Raw genomic sequence first — 19,813 nt, 5'->3', positions numbered from 1 at the left:
AGCATCGTCAGCTCCTTGGAAAATGTACACCGCTCCAGGGAGCGGTTTTTTAATGGTTTATTAAAAAGATTTATTTTGCTTCCAATTCTGAAGCAGCAATGGCGTGGGCAGAATCCTCACAGATGCTTGTTCTTGCTGCTACTGGAAAGGACATGGGGAGCTGAGGCCAGGCAGCCCTCCTGCTACTACAGGTCCTAGCATTACCTGCTGCCACTCAATGTTTTCAATGTACGAAATATCGTCTGAAGGACTTTCATGCATTATCTCATGGAACCCTAACAGCTCTAAAAGTAGATACCTTATCTTAAAAAGATTTATTTATTTCTTAGAGAGAGAGAGAGAGAATGAGCACAAGTGGGAGGGGAAGAGGGAGAGGGAGAAAGAGAATCCTCAAGCAGACTCCTCGCTGAGCACAGAGCCCAACGTGGGGCTTGACCCCCTGACCCTGAGATCACAGCCTGAGTCAAAACCAAAAGTCGGTTGCTTAGCTGACTGCACCACCCGGGCACCCTTGAAGTAGATATCATTTTAATTCCCATTTTGCAAACAGGGAACTTGAGTCTTGGGGAGATAAAGTCATCTGTTCAATGTCATACAACTGGTAATTGGTAGAACCAAGGTTTGCATTTGAGTCCTCTAATCCCAGAACAGTATTCTTGACTTCTGTACACCCTACTTCCTAGGTGTGGCCATATTGGATGACTTATAAAATCTGTCATTCATAGAGTGGGAGGAGCACCTGAGGCATCAGAGACAATGGCTCCTTTCTCTTACTATTCCAAGCTGTAATTGCTGTTAATGTCGGAGATGTAAGTGCTTGTCAGTGATGGCTAAGGAGAGGGAGTTGGGGGGAGGGGGGGACCTGGGAAGCCAGGAAATGAAGGTTGGTCATGGGCTCATGGCCTGATTATCCTGTTTTCTAAACTTTTAAAGTTCTTAGTGTTTCAATGTCTGAAATGGAAGATGATGGCCATTTAGGAGATGATACATGAGAAGAGTCACAGAGTTCTGTTGGCATAGCATTTACGGTGTAGTTTTTGGGATTTTTATTTATTTCATCAACAAATATTTATTATTAGGCTCCTACTGTGTGTCAGACATTGTGCATCCAAACATGAGCCGATTGGAGATGGTTCCCCATGGCAGGGGAGGAGGAGAGTAAACAAGCATATGATGTCATAGGGTTAGAAAAACAAGCATATGGTTAGAAAACCAAGCATATGATGTCATAGGGTTAGAAAAACAAGCATATGATGTCATAGGGTTAGAAAAAATTCTGCTGCTATGGGAGCACATTGAACAGGCACTCAATCTAAGCTGAAGATGTAGGGGGAATCGTGGGGGGGGGCGGGCATCAAATTCTTGCTGCCATTAACTTGCTGTATGGCCTCAGACAAATTCCCTACAATCCAAGACCTCCATTTCTTTGTATAACATGAGAGAATAATCTCCACATCACAAAGGCTTTAGAGGAATGTGTTAAATTACTATATAAAGTACCCAATACCATGGCCAACAGATAATAGATGTTGATTTCATGAAGTTATTTTGTCCTTTTGCCATTTTCCAAACACTTCCATTTATTAATGAGGAGAACAGGAAGAAAGTTTCACTTATATAATGGGTAATAAGTTTAGCAAACAGAAGTGAATCAGAGCCCAGTTAGCTAATTCAGTTTGGTACCTAATAGTGGATTCTGCTATGTGTCTAATACTGTGCTAGACACAGCAGATATGAAACCAGAGATCCAGGAACCTGCTGGGTTAAAATTAAAGCAGTCCCATATTGTAGAGGGAGACAATGAACACCTTTTTATTTTTTTTAAGATTTTATTTATTTACTTGAAAAGAGCAAGAGAGAGCGTGCGCGCGCGCGAGAGAGAGCACAGAGGGTGAGGGAGAAGCAGGCTCCCTGCTGAACAGGGAGCCTAATGCGGGGTTCGATCCCAGGACCCTGAGATCATGGCCTGAGCTGTAGGCAGATGCTTAACTGACTGAACCACCCAGGCACCCAACACCCTTCAAGTGCCTTTTATGAACTGTCAGTGACTTCATCCCTCCCTTTCCATGGCCTCAATGTACACACTCACTCAGGTAAATGCTAGATATTGATGAATAGCCTCTAATCACAAGACTCTATAATCACAGAGGAAATTGCCATACAACTCTCTACTGATGTGCCATACTAATAAAAAACAGGTAACCAGTGTAATGTGAGGAAAGGAGGGGGAGGAATGGTTTATTAAAAAGATTTATTTTGCCTAGGGAAGAGAGGATTTGGAATGAGGGCACATCACACATACTCTGTATTGCTCAGACAGAACTCAAACCAATGACTAGAACATACCAGAATTTAGTGGATGAAGAATTTTCTAGTACCAGCGATGATTCTAAGTGGGGTAGGCCTCATGGTACAATAATGTGTGCCAAGACTGCACATGCATGACCAATCCCCACCCGGGTTTTCTGTGGGATCTAGGGATCCAGTCCTGGTCTTTCTAAGGTTCCTTCAAACTCTGTTTCTATGACTCAGATAGGAATTAGATGTGTGGTGAAATAATATTTATTAAAAATCATCACTGTGTCTTGTACATCTTCCATTTTTTATCTTAAAGGTCAGTGTGAACATCTCACTCTCACAGGGAACAAATTCTGTGCTGTCTTTTGAGTCTTATCAGAAAACTCATCCCCTTGCCTTTGTTTAAATAATCCTCACTACTTGTTTTTCCTCTGGTCTGAAATTCCACCTTTAGTCATTGATAAAGGACTTAACATCCTTTTATGTTTTCAAGAATCTCTTACTCTGGGATGAGAGTTCAAATAGGATGTAAATTTTGTCCATTTTTTTTTTTTAATAAAAAAGAGGAATTAGTTTAGCACACGTGCAATGGCTGTTTTTTTTTTTTGTTTTTTTTTTAAGTGTCAGCTCCAATCAATTAATAGTGGCTCTCTTGTGGCATTGAGTGGGGAATGATTGTAAGGCTGAGTCAAGGTTCAGAGAGAAAGAGGGCAGTGATCACTTAGTCATGTCTGCAGTGGGTGACAGTCTGGCAGCTCTCATCCAAAGGACGGGCCATCCCTAAAATAATAGGTCCGGTTCTAATTGTTCTGGGAGGCTCAGAGTAAGATCTCAGGGACACAGCTCTAAGAATGCACAAGAGAAGAGGTGCTGAGCGTTAGCACTGTTTAGAGGATCCTGAAAATGATGATGAAAAGCTGCCAAAGATAATTTTTCCTTTGTTGATCCTAGTTTTCCATCACACCTCATCCATATTCTTTATCATTAGCCAATGTGTCCCAAACCTAAATAAGAACAGAATTGTCATTATTTTTCAGGAAGATATATCTTTCTCACTAGTAATATAAATATAAATATATATATATAAATATATATATATATATTTTTTTTCCCTAGGAAACCAGAAATAAGAATATATGCATAGCACAATCAAGTGATGGACTGCCAGCCTTAAATATTACCTGGTCCAAATCCTCCATATAGAAATAAGGAAACTCCGGATGTGAATTGTTAAAGTAGTAACCAGTGATCTCCCATTCCCAAAACTTTTGGACTTTACAATTTTCTTAGACTTTTTATTTAATCAGTAAGTACCTCTTTCCTCCCCTAGACCCCCAAACTGGGTGTTAGGTAAAGGTGACAATAGCTCAAGAATGTGGACACCTCAGTTTTCAGTACTAGCTCTTGGGTGGTGTGGGCTCCAAAGTCAGACAAACCTGAATTTCTACCTGTGAGTCCATGAACAAATTCTATGATCCTGAGTCTGTAGTTGTTATTGAGCATTTTTTAATTAAGTTTTTTATTTTAATTCCAGTATAGGTAACATACAGTATTATATTAGTTTCAGGTATACAATACAGTGATTCAACAATTCCATACATCACCCAGTGCTCATCATGAAAGTGTACTCTTAATCCCCTTCACTTATTTCACCCATCTCCCACCCACCTCACCTCTGGTAACTATCAGTTTGTTCTCTAGAATCTGTTTCTTGGTTTGTCTCTCCTCTTTTTTTTCCCTTTGTTTGTTTTGTTTCTTAAATTCCACATGAGTGAAATCATACAGTATTTGTATTTCTCTGACTGACTTACTTTGCTTAGCATTATACTCTCTAGCTCCATCCATATAGCAAAATTTCATTTTTTTTATGGCTGAATAATATTCTATTGTATATATACACCATTTTTCTTTATCCATTCATCAGTTGATGGACACTCAGGCATAATTTGGCTATTGTAAATAATGCTGCAATAAACAGAGGGAGGCATTTATCCCCCTGAATTAGTGTTTCTGTATTTTTTGGATAAACACCCAGTTGTGTGATTACTGGATCACAGTGTAGTTCTATTTTTAATTTTTTGAGGAACCTCCATACCATTGTCTACAGTGGTTGTACCAGTTTGCATTCCCACCAACAGTGTATGAGTTTGTTTTTCTCCACATTCTCGCCAATACATGTTGTTTCTTGTGTTTTTGACTTTAACCATTCTGACATGTTTGAGATGAGATCTCATTATAGTTTTGATTTTCATTTCCCTGACGATAAGTGATATTGTGCATCATTACATGTGTCTGTTGGCCAGATGTCTTCTTTAGAGAAATGTCTGTTTATGTCTTCTGCCCATTTTTTAATTGGACTATTTGTTTTTTGGGTTGTTGAGTTGTATCAGTTCTTTATATATTTTGGATACTAACCCTTTCTCAGATATGTCATTTGCAAATGTCTTCTCCCATTCAGTATGTTTCCTTTCAGTTTTGTTGATTGTTTCCTTCACTGTGCGGAAGCTTTTTATTTTGATGTAGTCCCAGTAGTTTATTTTTGCTTTTATTTCCCTTGCCTCAGGAGACACATCTAGAAAAATGTTGCTATGGCCAATGTCAGAGAACTTACTGCCTGTGCTCTTTTCTAGGATTTTTATGGTTTCAGATCTCACTTTTAGGTCTTTAATCCATTTTGAGTTTATTTTTGTGTATAGTGTAAGAGAGTGGTCTAGTTTCATTCTTTTGCATGTAGCTGTCCAGTTTTCCCAACACCATTTGTTGAAGAGACTCCTTTTCCCATTGCATATGCTTTCCTCCTTTGTAGAAGATCAACTGACCACATAATTGTGGGTTTATTTCTGGGTTTTCTATTATGTTTCATTGATCTATGTCTATTTTTGTGCCAGTTCCATACTGTCTTGATTACTACAGCTTTGTAGTATAGCTTGAAATCAGGACTTGTGATACCTCCAGTTTTGTTTTTCTTTTTCAAGATTGGTTTGACTATTCGGGGTCTTTTATGGTTTCATACGAATTTTATGCTTGTTTAGGCTGTTTAATAGGGATTGAATTAAATATATAGATTGCTTTAGGTAGTATAGACATTTTAACAATATTTGCTCTTCTAATCCATGAGCATGGAACATCTTTCCACTTCTTTGTGTCATCTTCCATTTGTTTCATCAATGTTTTATAGTTTTCAGAGTACAGGTCTTTTACCTCGTTGGTTAAGTTTACTCTAGGTATTTTATTATTTTTGGTGCAGTTGTAAATAAGATTGTTTTCTTAATTTATCTTTCTTCTGTTTCATTATTAATGTACAGAAATTCAATAGAATTCTATACATTGATTTTGCATCCTGTGACTTTATGGAATTCATTTGTCAGTTCTATAGTTTTTTGGTATAGTCTTTAGGGTTTTCTATATATAGTAGCATGTCATCTGCAAATAGTGAAAATTTAACTTCTTTCTTACCAATTTGGGACCAGGTCCTCACCTGCCAAGTTTCCTCCAGTCTGGTGGGAACAGTGGAATGGGGCCAGCCCTAGGCGACCAGGGTGGGAGACTGCTGAAAATTACGCAGGGCGCACCTTCTCTGTTATGATCCCTCCTACCGTCACCACCCCTCCGTTGCCCCCAAACCGGTGGCAACAATGGGCCAGTGTGGTTGGGTTTCCTGGTGAGGGAACCAAATGTTATGGGACCTGGACTGGATCGCCCGACAGAAGAAACAAGTGGCACTCGGAGATCTTGGAGGATAGGAAGTTTATTTAACACCTGTGGGCTCAGAGAAGAGTGATCTCCAAAGGTCTGAGCCCTGAGCACAAACAAAGGAGGCAATTTATACACTTCTCCTTCTGCACACTGGCGCTTTTGGCGCATTGGTGTGTGCGCGAAGTGGGGCAGGGAGAAGAACCCAGATTGGTGCACGCGGGAAGCAGAGCAGAGAGAAGAACCTGGAAGAGCCCCAGGGCAAGGACTGGGACTCTCTCTTGCTGGCTTGGTTGGCCATCTTAGGACACAGATTTTCCTTATCAATACCAAAACCAGAGAAAGACACCACAAAAAAAGAGAACTATAGGCCAATATCTCCGATGAACATAGATACCAAAATCATCAACAAAATACTAGCAAACCAAATCAAACAATACATTTAAAAAATCATACACCACAATCAAGTGGGATTTATTCCCAGGACACCAGAGTGGTTCAATATTTGCAAATCAATCAACATGATACATCACATTAACAAGAGAAAGGATAAAAACCATATGATCATTTCAATAGATGCAGAAAAAGCATTTGACAAAGTACAGGATCCATTCATGATAAAATCCCTCAACAAAGTAGGTTTATAGAGAACATACCTCATTATAATAAAGACCTTATATGAAAAACCCACAGTGAACACAATATTCAATGGGGAAAAACTGAGAGTTTTTCCCCTAAGGTCAGGGACAAGGCAAGGATGTCCACTCTCACCACTTTTTTTCAACACAGTACTGGAAGTCCTAGCCACAGCCATCAGATAACAAAAAGAAATCCGATGTCGGATTCCAGTAAGGCCTGGGGCCCCAGGACCCAGACAGGCCCACCCCCATTGGGGTGGAAGGGGAGCCTGATCACCTCCCAGAGACCTCTTAGAGGTCCCACAGGTAGGGATTCCCAGGGAGGGAACATAATAACTTCTGGAGTGTGAATGTGTGCATGGATGTGCAGTCCGACCTGGCTTGCTCAAGCTGACTGATTCTGTGACTCCACAGGCGGGCACCCTTAAGGTCCCCAGAAGCCTACAGAGTCTGAGTGGGCCCGTCTGCGATTCCATGGTGAACGGCATACGGTATATGGCAGCATCAGAATAGTTTCCGATTGTAAGTCACAACGCTGAGACCGCTATGGCTAAGCCTCACCTAAGCTCCTTCGGGACATGGCCAGATGGGTATCTGATTGGTCCCCTCATATCAGGAGGCACCCCCCCTCCCCAGTCTGTCTCTGTGCCACTGCACACAGGGACATCACCATGGGGTCAGGGCAGAGTAAACCTACAGTTCTAGAGACCATGATCAAAAATTTCAAGAAGGGGTTTTTGGGAGACTATCGAGTCAGGATGAACCCTGGCAAATTGAGAACCCTATGTGAATTGGAATGGCCCACCTTTGATGTCGGGTGGCCTTCAGAAGGGACATTGGATGGATCGAGTATGGCGAGTTGTTAACAGGAGAACCAGGACACCCTGACCAGTTTCCATACATTGACTTCTGGCTAGGAATTGCTCAGACCCTTCCCCCAGGGTGCGATTCGCTTGCAATAGGCAGGGACAGGCCAGGGTCTTAATCACCTCATCCAAGTGACCTAAAGAAAATCAACAAAAGCCTCAGTCTCACAAATTCTAGCCGGAGATCCTGAGGACAAACCGAACTTGCCCCCACCATACATACCCTCAAGATCGTCTATACCAGGTCCTTTAGCTCCAGACCCTCCCCCGTCCTAGGTCTCACTGGCACTCCCAGGCTCAAAGGATCCACTTTCTCCAGGACCAGCAGCCAGGCTGCACCCCAGGCCAGGGGCAAGTGCCCTCCAAATGCTGGTAGGAGATACGCGGGAACCTGAGGGGGACGATGAAGATGGGTCGGTCCAACCCGGCCGTTTCCATAATATATTATCAACCCTTCTCCACCACTGAACTCCTCAACCGTAAACATAACACCCCATCCTACTCTGAGAAACCACAGGCCATGGTAGACAGGATATACACTCCATTTGACCCCGAGGCACAGGAAAGCCAACAGATGGTAAACACCTCCTTCATGGCTCAGGCTGCTCCAGACATCAGAAAAAAACTTCAGAAACTAGAGGTCTTTGACAGGGTGAACATCATCCAACTAATAGAGATGGCCAATAAGGTCTACATGAACAGGGAGGTTGCAGCCGAACAGGAAGCTGACAAAAAGATGAAAAAGCAAGTCAGCCTCCTTGCCGCTGCCCTGAAAGAAAAGGACAACACAAAGATGGGGAGACCCCAACCACCAAAAGGGGGGAAGCCCAGAGCCCCTTGGCAAGGGATCAACGTGCCTACTGTAAAGAGAAAGGGCATTGGAAAAACAAATGTCCAGCCGCTACAAGGAAGAACCCCAAGAGGAGGACCTCATAGGCCTTGCGGGAATGGACTCAGACTGAGGCGGACTGGGCTCTTTCCTCCTTGGCCCCCATGAGCCCATGGTCAGAATGAAGGTGGGGGTCAACCAGTGACTTTTATGGTTGAGCACTCTGTTGTCATCTCCCCAGTGGCCCCTTTCAGCAAAAGGACTGTGACCATCCTTAGGGCCACCGGGACGCGAGCGATACAACAGCCCTTTTGCCAGGCTCACCAGTGTGAACTCGGGGGCCACAAGGTCTGACATGAATTCCTTTATCTGTCTGATTGCCCCATCCCTCTCGGGAACTGGGCCAAGACGTACTCTCTAAGCTTAGGGCTCAGATAAGCTTTGAGCCCACTGGACACACTAGCCTCCGATTGAACCCAAGGCAAGAGGAGATGGGGTCTCTGAACAGGTCTGGCCAAATTGCCTAAGCCCAGTCATGTGTGAAATGCTTCAGAACACTTGATGGAGACAAAGCGGAGCAACCAAAATTGAGATCATGAGACAGGCCTGAGGGTTTGGAATTTGTGGAGGTCATAGGACCTGGGGGTCAAGTCGGCCTTCTCCAACAAGGCAAGATCTCCTGCTGTTTAGGTTCTTAAGCTTTACAGAGCACCTTTCCCTGTCGTCTCTGGGTGGTGGGAGGTTGGGGTGAGCATCCCCCAGGGATGGGACAGGTCTCAGGTAGGGAGAGGCAGAGGACACTGGCTCTTCTGGAGAGGACTGGGGCAAGGAAGTCAAGGAAGGAACCCTACTAAAATGAAAACAGAGAAGAGGTCAGATCAAAAACCAAACTACTACACTGTACAAAGGCAGATTCCGGTTGTCTGTCTGGGGTAGGGTTGTCATTGGCGATTTAAACAAGATACCCCAGGCGATACAGATCCTGCTGGTCCACTGGCTGCACTCTGAACAGCAAGGCTTAGACATTGTTTCCAAACCTCCTTTATAAGAGTCACCTGGGAGGACCTTGTTAAAAAGGCAACTATTTGGGGGATGGGGTAGCCAGGTGATGGGTATTACAGAGGGCACGTGTTGTGATGAGCACTGGGTGTAATACTATCCGGCCTATGCAAACCCGCTGAATCAAAATGGGTGGGATGAGGGGAATATCCCAGAAGCTGTGTGTTTAAAAGGCAACCCCCAGGGGCACCTAAATGGCTCAGGAAAAAAAAAAGTGTGAATGACCTCCTCCTCACCAGTGACACCCAAGAAGACTGCACCAAAGGCACCAAGGCCCTCCTACAGCTCCTGTCAGACTCGGGATACCAGGCCTCATGGAAGAAGGCAGAAATCTGCCAGCAACAGGTCCGATACCTTGGTTTTCTCCTCACCCAAGGGAAAAGAGAACTAGGGCCATAGAGGAAAAGGATCATCATCTCCGTGCCACAGCCCCAGACAAAAAGGGGCCTACGAGAATTCCTGGGGGCTGCAGGATTCTGCAGCATCTGGATCCCTGGGTTCTCGGCAATAGCAAGACCCCTTTATGATCTCTTAGGGGGACCAGATCGAGAACACCTTGCCTGGACTGAAAAGGAAAAAGTAGCTCTCAGGGTACTCACCCAGACTGTTGGACCCTGGCAACAGCCAGTTGCTTACCTGTCAAAGAAGCTAGATCCCGTGGCAGCGGGATGGCCACCATGCCTCAGGGCGCTGGCAGCCACAGTCCTACTCGTCAAGGAGGCGGACAAACTTACCCTGGGGCAAGAACTTAACTTCAAGGTCCCTCATGCATTTGTGTCCCTCATGAATGCACAGGGACACTGCTTCCTTTCCAACTCTTGGCTAGCACAATATCCAGGGCTCTTCTGTGAAAACCCGCGGGTCACCCTCGAAACAGTAAGGACATTAAATCCAGCAACCTTTCTCCCCACGGAAGGGGGGGAACAAGACATGACTGCTCCGAGGTGACTGATGAAGTCTACGTGAGCTGTCCAGATCTGCGGGATCAAGCCATAAAGAATCCAGAGCTCATGCTTTTCAGTGATGGCAGCAGTTACCTACAAGAGGGTGCCCAGAAAGCGGGTTATGTAGTAACCACAACCACTGAAGTCCTAGAAGCTAAGGCATTACCAGCTGGATGGTCAGCTCAACAGGCTGAGTTATATGCCTTAGTCCGAGCCCTCACCCTCAGTGAAGGCAAGCGAGTCAACATCTATACTGATTCTCCGTACGCCTTTGCTACTGTACATACACATGGAGCCATCTACAAGGAAAGGGACCTCCTAACCGCAGCAGGAAAAGCTATCAAGAACAAGGAGGAGATACCGAGATTCCTCGAAGCCATCTGGCTTCCAGAGGAAGTAGCAATCCTGCACTGTAAGGGACACCAGAAAGGAGACGATCCCATAGCACGGGGAAATCGTCTGGCAGATAAGGCAGCCAAGACCACAGCCAGTGAGGACATGGACAGAGCCCCTTCCCTCCCCCATGGCCCTAACACCACTGGAAGAAGTCTCTCCGCCCAGTTACACTAAAAAGGAAAAGGAATGCGCCATGGCTGAGTGGGCCACCCTTACTGAAAAGGGATGGTGGATGATGCCAGATGGGCTCATCTTTGTTCCAACAGCAACTGGAGGGCATCTAGTCAAGGAACACCATCGACTCACTCATCTGGGAAAAACCGCCTTAGAGGCCCTTCTCAAGAAGCACTACTACAGCTGCCAGCACTATGCTGAGCAACGAGTGAACGATGTGTAACATGCTAAAAATAATGCTCGGTCTGCACCACAGCCCCTGCCAGGTGTCCAGAGGATGGGAGCAACCCCCTTTGAAGATCTAGAGGTAGACTTCACAGATGTGCAGCTGAGCAGGGGGTTCAGATATCTCCTAGTAATAGTGTGCACATACTCTGGTGGGTCGAAGCCTTCCCGACCAGGACGGAGCAAAGCCGGGAAGCAGCTAAAGTCCTCTTGCGGGAGATCATGCCCCGGTTCGGCATGCCATTAACAACCCGTAATGACAATGGACCCATATTTGTGGCAGACATTGTACAGGTCTTGACCAAATCTCTCAACATCACCTGGAGACTCCACACCGCTTACCGGCCCCAAAGTTCAGGGAAAGTAGAGTGAACGAATCTCACCCTCAAGGGAACCTTAGGAAAGTTTTGTGAGGAGACTAACCTCCTATGGCCTAATCTGCTACCCCTAGCTCTCCTGCTTGCTTGCTGCACGCCCAGGTCATCAGGTTTCTCCCCATTTGAATTAATATATGGATGGCCTCCCCTGTGCTTGGGAAGCCTTCCAGGAAATGTACATCAGGTTGGAGATAAAGGGATAAAGGAGCAGCTTCAGGCCCTGGGGGCGACCCTAAATAAATGACAAAAATACACCTTTGAGAGGGCCCCAATCTCCCTAGGGTCTCAGATATACTTCCAGACAGGGGACTCAGTTTGGGTCAAAGACTGGAAGAAAGAAGAAATCTTATCATTCGGACGAGGAGCTGTGCCAGTGGAGGGTCCGGCCAGACTTCACGAACCCACTCTGGCTTCACCTTCGATGTGACCCCACCGACTGATGGACACCTGCTCACCATGGTCCCTGGCTCTCATCGGCGTGAGTTCCCTCATCTTGGGAGTTGGACTCTACACTGTTGCCCCTCCTGACTGGACTTTCCCCCAAAGGCTTCTACCTAAGGTCATAGATCCCACTTTTACTGGCCCTCTGCTGTCTACTCCTGAGCACATTTCACCATGGTTTTCCTGGCCCTAGTCAGTCCTGGTCTTCTACTACCTGGTGTGCTGTTAAGTTTATGATTAAGTCCATGTTTGTCCCAAGACTTGCAGTCAACCCTCAGAGTCAAACAGAATGATGCCCTCTAAACTAGGTGTTTAAAGGGGCATCAAAAGGAGGAATGATAAGGAAAATCTGTGTCCTAAGATGGCCGACCGAGCCAGCGAGAGAGTCCCAGTCCTTGCCCCGGGGCTTTTCCAGGTTCTTCTCCCTGCTCTGCTTCCTGCACACACCACCCTTCCAGCACCCTGCTTCGCACACGCTCCAAAAGTGCCAAGTATGTGGAAGTAGAAGAGTATAAATTTGTCCCCTTTGTTTGTGCTCGGGGCTCAGACCTTTGGAGACCACTCTTCTCTGAGCCCGCCAGCATTAAATAAACCTCCTATCCTCCAAGATCTCCGAATGCCCCTTGGTTCTTCTGTCGGGTGATCCAGTCCAGGTTCTGTAACAGTATCAGGGTAGTGCTGGCCTCATAAAATGATTTTGGAAGTTTTCCTTCTTCTATTTTTTGGAGTAGTTTGAGGAGAATATGACTAAGGAGCAGTTGTGGCTAGGTAGGAAGAAATAGGCTCACCAAAAATCCCAGAAATGCTGAGGCACAGTGAAATCAGAGATAAGGGAACAAACCAGACCACCCTGCCCTGGGCGTCAGAGGTGGGGTCTTTTTATAGCAGTCACACTGTGACCAACAAAGAATAACCAGACCCCAAAGTAGAAGTAAGCTCTTAAAGATGTTATCACCAGTCCTTACTCAAACCAAGACGTCACAAGAATGTTAAGGTAATGTTTAGATAAAAGAATGTCAGTGGAGGCCCACATTGGCAACCCTGTCAGGACCCCTCCCACTCCTGAGAGTTTTTTCTGTATCCTTACTTAAAAGTCTATTGCTTTGCTCACTCTCCTTTGTCCATGAGATTAATTCTTGTACTCTGTGAGACAAGAACCTAGCTCTCCTGCTTCAAATAGGTATTAACTCTTCTCTAAATGTTTGGTAGAATTTGCCTGTGAAGCCATCTGGCCCTAGACTTCTGTTTGTTGGGAGGTTTTGGTTACTGATTCAATTTCATCGCTGGTAATTGGTCTGCTTAAATTTTCTGTTTCTTCCTGTTTCCAACATGGTAGGGTGATCCAAGTGCTTCAGGTCTGCCTATTTTCTGAAGTCCCAGGCTACTGTAACAAACACGACTCCCAGTTGTCTCTCATTGAGGATACCATGGTCAGCATGCTGGAATCAGCCCTTGCAAGGTGTCCAGATTTGTCAAGGCTTCCGGATGTCTCTTAGTGAAGGATATCCCCATAGCCCAACAAGCTACGTCCTTGCAAAGCAGTCCAGACTCCTCCACCTGTACCCTATAGATAGGCTGCGTGGTGTGTTCCCAAGCCTCCCCAGAACTTGAGGCTCCCAAGTGCTGCTTTTGGCTGGCTTCTCAGTCCTGTGGGCAGGCCCTGACCTGGCAAGGCAAATCCAGGTCCTCTGGGTCTGCCTCAGATATAAGCCTCAAGAGCTGCGTGCACTTGGAAGTGATTCCTGGTTGCCTGTCCTGGGTCATTGAAAAAGTTCATTCCTTGAATTGAGAGATGAAAAGGCCCAATTTCATGATCAACTCCCATTTCTCATAGAGCACCTTCAGCACCAGGGTGTGCTTCACCTGCACATTTGCATCCTGATGTCTTCGCTGGTCCGGCAGCTCCACGTCATCCTCATGTCTGCCTTTGAGTTTCGTGATGCTCTCAATCTCATACAGCTACTGGGCCAAGAGGCTGCCCATGCACTTGTCTCGGTTCACCCTCGCCAGTGCTGTCAGCAGCTTTATGGCCTTTCGACAGACTGCACAATGTGTTCCTGGTCTTTTCCAGAACTCAAGTCTTCCAGGTGCCACTTTTAGGTGGCTACCTAGTATGGCGGGCAGGCCTATATGATCCTGAATCTTAATTTCTTATTCAAGAAATAAGAATATTGTTGTCTAAAAATAGTCATATAAAGCACCAGCCTCACAATAAACACTCAGTAAGTTAGGTCCCATTTCCTTGGGTTTGCTCCTAAGGCCTATGCACCCCCCCCACCCCCAGGGACTTGAAAGTGTGCCCAGCACTGGAACCAGGGCTTTAGCCATTTATTTGAATTTGTGGTAGTACATGTTTACCTTCCCTCCTGCCACTTCAGAACTTTGTCCGTGTCAACAGGCATTCCCAGGAAATGAGATCTGTACCAAAGGTGCTTATTGATTACTACAAGGCCTACATGGTATAATCTTGAAAAAAAACAAGTAGATTGACATGACTCATTTTAAAATCCAGTATTCATTAATGAATGCCATCCATTAGCAATATTTCTCCATTGTCATGAATTTCTTCAATTTTATCAGGGTCGTACTGGCCTAGAAAAAATATTCACCAGGAAAAGGTTAATTATTAATAGTAATTCCTTGAAAAGAGTATAAAAAGGATTCTTCATTTCTTTCAGATGATAGAGCACCTTCTTTAAAGGTTCATCTGGAACAATGAAGACTCTTAGACCCATATGTTTTCTTGTTTTCTTCAGCTACGTTCAATGTCAAACTCTTCAGAGAAGTTTACTAGCTGCAGGTAGGGATCCTATTTACAATCTATACATCCCATGTGCCAGGACATAAGGCATGATGACTACTAAAATATCTACTAAAATATAAGGAAAGGCTTATCTTCCTCAGGGCTCATCATTGTCAACAGAGTCATTGGAAATTGCTAGAAATTAATTTGTGGAAGGGATGCAGAAAGAGAGCTAATATATTGAGGCAACACACACAGGAAGATCTCGTTTTGGCCTTACTTCCACTCTAGGTGAGGGAAAGATACATTTCAAACTTGTGTTTGAAATTGGGTAAATGATTTTGGATAAAGCAACTGTGTTTATAGTAGCAGGAATAATATTATGAGCTACATTCTTCAGTACCTATTCTGTGCTCGGCGCTACACACCTATGTTTCCATTTAATCCTAACAACTATCCAATGTGGTAGAGTTTATTTATTTTTTCTAGGTAGAGAAACAGAAACTTTGAGAGCTTAAGCTATTTTCCCAAGGCCACATTCAGTATCAGAGCTAGAAATTGAACTCAGAGTAACTGACTCCAAAGCCTTTCCCCGTATTAGAGATGATAATAGTTTCTTTATTTAACAGAAAGAGGCTCAGCTCTTTGGAAGCTGTTAGTATAAGAAGATATTGTTTTCAATAGATAACGTGTGTGTGTGTGTGTGTGTGTGTGTGTGTGTGGTGAGTGGAGGTGTTAAAAAAAATAAAGTTGATGAGTAAATCCAAAATGGGTGAGATATTGTCTTTGCCAAATGAAGCCTGGCAAAGTGCTAATGTTTATACATCTGCTCCCAATGTTAAACTTTAATTTTCTTAGTATCCCTTGGATATGCTAGTAACTTCTAATATAAAGAGTTAAATAACCAAATCATGTTAATTAATTCAGGTGTGTCAACACAAGTACATGCAACTTATCTGTGGGCTAATGACAGATGTTAAGTACACAATATATTTGAATAGAAATAAGTCATTCACAGAATGTAGTTTAAACACAGGTGAAGATATAGTCTGGTAAAATTTGTTTTAATTTTTGGTGGCAAATAAAAAAGATCTGAAAATTTATAAGTGAATAAATATGGATTTCAGAATTATAAAGGGAGATTTCAATTTTGAAAATATCCTCTTATGCAAACAAAATCTCATTTTTTTCAGCCTTGCGCCACATTAATAGCCCAAATTATCTGCAGGAGAACTTAAGAGACATGTGAGTTTTGTTATCAACATTCTCCCCTCTGAAATTTGAAATCACAATCATTTTGGAATGGGGAGGGGGCAGTGATCTAACAATGATGGAGGAAAAGTTCGATTTTATCTTTAACACTCTCACAAGTGTTATGTTTCAGCGCCAGGATTATGGTTGCTCAGTTTCTTCAGAAATTAACTTATGAAGAAGTACAAACCATAGTTGAAGAGTTGGTAGATCTTGCAGAGAAGTGCAAGATCCTGAAGGCACATGAGTCACTGTCAGAATGCTCTCACCAATTGGTAGGTGAATCATGTTTTCCTTTCTCTCTCTTATTTAAACTAAAATTCCAACCAAAAGGTGTTGTTATGAAGTGGGATGTTGAAGAATTAAGTAGGGGATTTTAAGGCAACAATATGTATATCAATCACACTCAAAATACAACCTTTGTAGGTTTATAAGCCTACAGTTCTTCATTTCATCTCTGGGAGATCAGACTCCGAGAACCAAATGCTCAAGAGAATGAATTATAATGTAGAGGCCAATTTGTTCATTTTGGCTGGTTGCTCCACCTCTCCCACTGGAATACTATTATCTGACATCATCATATAAAGGTTCCTGGGAAATCAAAGTACTAATTTTAAAAAGTTTCTAAGAGTATATGAGAAGGAAGAAAGAAGTGAATATTATTGTGGGCTCTTTTTCCTAGTTAGTAGAAAATCTCGGGGATTACTATTGTCTCATAAAGTGTGTCTATCTTATGATGAGCAAATTCTTGATGAACACTAACATATTTGTACAATCTACATATGTTTTGGATCACTTGTCTTGTGCCAAATATTTTAAACTACAAATCAACAGTTTTCTTCTCTATTGGTAATTTTTTTTTATTATTATTCCATCTTCTTGGGGCTAAAACCTATCTCTTACTAGACTCTTAGTAGACATAGAAAAACCATCAGTCTAATTAGAAACACATTTTATTTATTTTATCTTATTTTTTTTAGAGGATCTATTTATTTATTTTAGAGAGAGAGTTGGGGAAGGGGAAGAGGTAGAGGGAGACAGAATCCTCTAGAAGATTCCCTGCTGAGCGTGGAGTCCTATGTGGGGCTTGATCCCAGGACTCTGAGATCATGACCTGAGCCAAAATCCAGAGTCAGCTGCTTAACTGACTGCACCACCCAGGCATCCCTACAAAGACATTGGAAATGAAGTGCTTCTGCTAGTCACTAGTCTCACTTATTTTATAGTGACTCCTTCTTATTTCTACTTCAAAAGATGGCCTTTTTTTTCCACCTTTATTCCCTAAATCTGGATATGTATGTTGTTTGCAGTTTACAGCATCCCACACATTTACTGCCACTCAAAGGTATTTGAAAACTAACTGAATTATTACATTTTCATTTGAACATTTGACACTGAATACACACTGCCTCGGAGTTCAATTCTTAAAATAACTTCCCATGGAAACCAAACTAAAAACAATTAGGAAGCAGGGGAAGCAAATGACATTTATTTCTTGGTGGATAGTTACAAAAATTACCCTGATTTCATTAGGCTCTGGAATTTTGGCTTATGTTTAATACCTCTTAACAACTGTATGAAAATGAATTTGAAATCACAATTATTTTGGAAAGGAGAGAGTGATAAGTTCCATTTGGTCCATGTCTAGCATGTGGGAATTTAGACTTAAAAACCTAAAAAACTTTTGCTCAAAAGAGCTATGTCCAGGGATTATTAAATACAGAGTGTAAGATCATATGCTCAGTGGCCTTTTCTTGATAATAATTCTTTAACTTTCCTAGGAATGTAGATCACACATGCTTCCCCTTTAAATTATTATTTCCTCCTGCAGATGACTACCTTCCTAGAGCACATTTGTAATAACCAAGGAAAGGCTGACAAACAGAAGTTTTCTGACTGTTGCAATATAAATAACAAAGCAAGACTCAAGTGCTTCCTATTATACAAAAAAGATGATGCAGATTACAGTGACATATTCCAAATTCCAAATCCTGAGCAGATCTGTGAGATGGACAAAGTGAATCAAGTGTCAGTGAAGGAGAGGTAAGTCATTTCTCCTTGCCATACTCTCTGAAGAAGAGTGTTTTCCAATTTTGAAGACTGATCTTTTATATAAATATGGGCCTCCAAGAACACAATCCTTTATTACATGAATTAAGGTAAAAATTTGACCTCCAATGTATATTTTTCTCCCTCAGAATGACAATTACAATCTCAGTAAACCTGACAGGGCATGAAAATGTCTGTTTGTAGAAACATTAAAAATGACTAGGACAAAAAAATTTTAAAAATAATTTTTACGAGGGCAATATAAAGGACCCATTTCCTTAATGGTTAGATTAGTCAGACCAGTAGCAAATGATGTTGAAAGGCACAGCAAGTAGGCAGAGCATAATAAACGGAGTACTGGGGACAGAGAGCAGGTAATAGGTCTGACAAGGGGCTGGCATTTGGGAGATTCATCAAGGGATAGCAGAGAGGGTATCTGATGGGCATGGAGAGAGCCTGTCATTGGGAACCTAAGAATAAGTGACAATTGCAGATTAGACAGAGATGAGTTTTCTACTCATAAAATCTGATTCTATAATTCCCACCTGGAGTGGACAGCATTATAGCAAATGGGTAGGCAAGCTCCTATTTTGTTTTCTAGTGAGCATAGAGGTCTATTTGTAAAGGGGTGTGAGCAAGTGGCTTGGAAACCAATGCCTAGAGAGGTAGAAATGATAAGAGAAACAAAAAACTTTAGTTCTCAAGGAATGCAATTCTAGCCATCTTATCAAGAGAGGCTCAGACAACGGGAATAAGGCAATGACCTGATTGCTGGTTCTAGAGGGCAAGGAGGATGGTAGTGATTTGATTTCAGATTTTAGACATGAAACTTTAGACCAGAGATGAATGAGCAGACAGGGTGACTTGATGTTGAATAATGTAAACTCCTTTAATTCACCCATGTGGGGGCAGAATTGCCCCAGACATTACTGAGCCTTCAAGAAGAAATTAATTGGCCCTAGCCACTTAGGTAGAAAGGACTGGGGTGCCTGGTGGCTTAGTTGGTTAAGTGTCCAACTCTTGGTTTCAGCTCAGGTCATGATCTCAGGGTCTGGAGATCGAGCCCTGCCTCGGGCTCTGCTGTCAGGGTGGAGTCTGCTTAAGACTCTCTGCCCCTCCCACTGCTTGCATGCGTGTGTGTGCATGCGCGCTCTCTCTCAAATAAATAAATAAATCTTAAAAAAAAAGGGGAAAAGAAAGGACTAAGGGATGAGGACTGGGCAGGTTCCAACTTGTCTGACATCAGGGGCAACCAAATGGGAACCAAAATAGGACCCAGCTACCTATTTACTATAGTGCTTCCACTCTAAGAGAGAATTATAAAATCAAGTTTGGGTTGAATATTCAGAGATTACAAAATCTAACCAATACTCATGCAGTGAATCTAATCTCTTCTTGAATATTTACAATGAAGTCAATATTAAGGAATTATTTTAAATGCTAATCTTAACTTATGTGCAGACAACTATAATTATTCAAGGAAAAATAATTTTCTAATTATTTGTCTCATACTTATAAAGCAACAACTTCATTTAATTCTCAACCAAGGAAATAGTAACATACATCAGAGCTGGCTGGAAAAGTCAGCTCTTTCAGATTTTTCACAATATAGCATAGTCTACAAGTACACAAAACCATAGTTATTGTGCCTTTGGATTATCTAAGGAATTTTCAATAGCAGTTTTAATTATTGTAAGCTTCTATTGTAAGTCTGACGATAGAACCTGACTTCCAATCAAGCTTGACCCTACGTTACCTTACAATAGGGACATTCCATTTTTTAAATGGCTCTAATTATTAGAAAGCTTTTCCTTATACTAAGTTAAACTT

The 19,813-nt window shown here is 42.9% G+C and overlaps 1 protein-coding gene across 1 annotated transcript in view; it reads left to right on the top strand.

The window, feature by feature from the left end:
• The first annotated feature begins 14,635 nt into the window (after nt 1-14,635).
• LOC102741548 (alpha-fetoprotein-like) overlaps nt 14,636-19,813 on the top strand; it is a 45,778-nt gene continuing 40,600 nt past the window's right edge. The window contains 4 exon segments of the mRNA XM_081812292.1: nt 14,636-14,740; nt 15,877-15,928; nt 16,068-16,209; nt 17,766-17,977. Of these exon segments, the coding sequence (XP_081668418.1) occupies nt 14,656-14,740; nt 15,877-15,928; nt 16,068-16,209; nt 17,766-17,977 (491 nt within the window). The 5' untranslated portion in view covers nt 14,636-14,655.

The sequence above is a fragment of the Leptonychotes weddellii genome, chromosome 2 (assembly GCF_054177405.1).
Source record: "Leptonychotes weddellii isolate Sample4059 chromosome 2, ASM5417740v2, whole genome shotgun sequence".
In the NCBI taxonomy this organism is placed as follows: Eukaryota; Metazoa; Chordata; class Mammalia; order Carnivora; family Phocidae; genus Leptonychotes; species Leptonychotes weddellii.
Note: the sequence above shows the minus strand (reverse complement) of the source record. Positions and strands in the feature narration are given on the sequence as shown.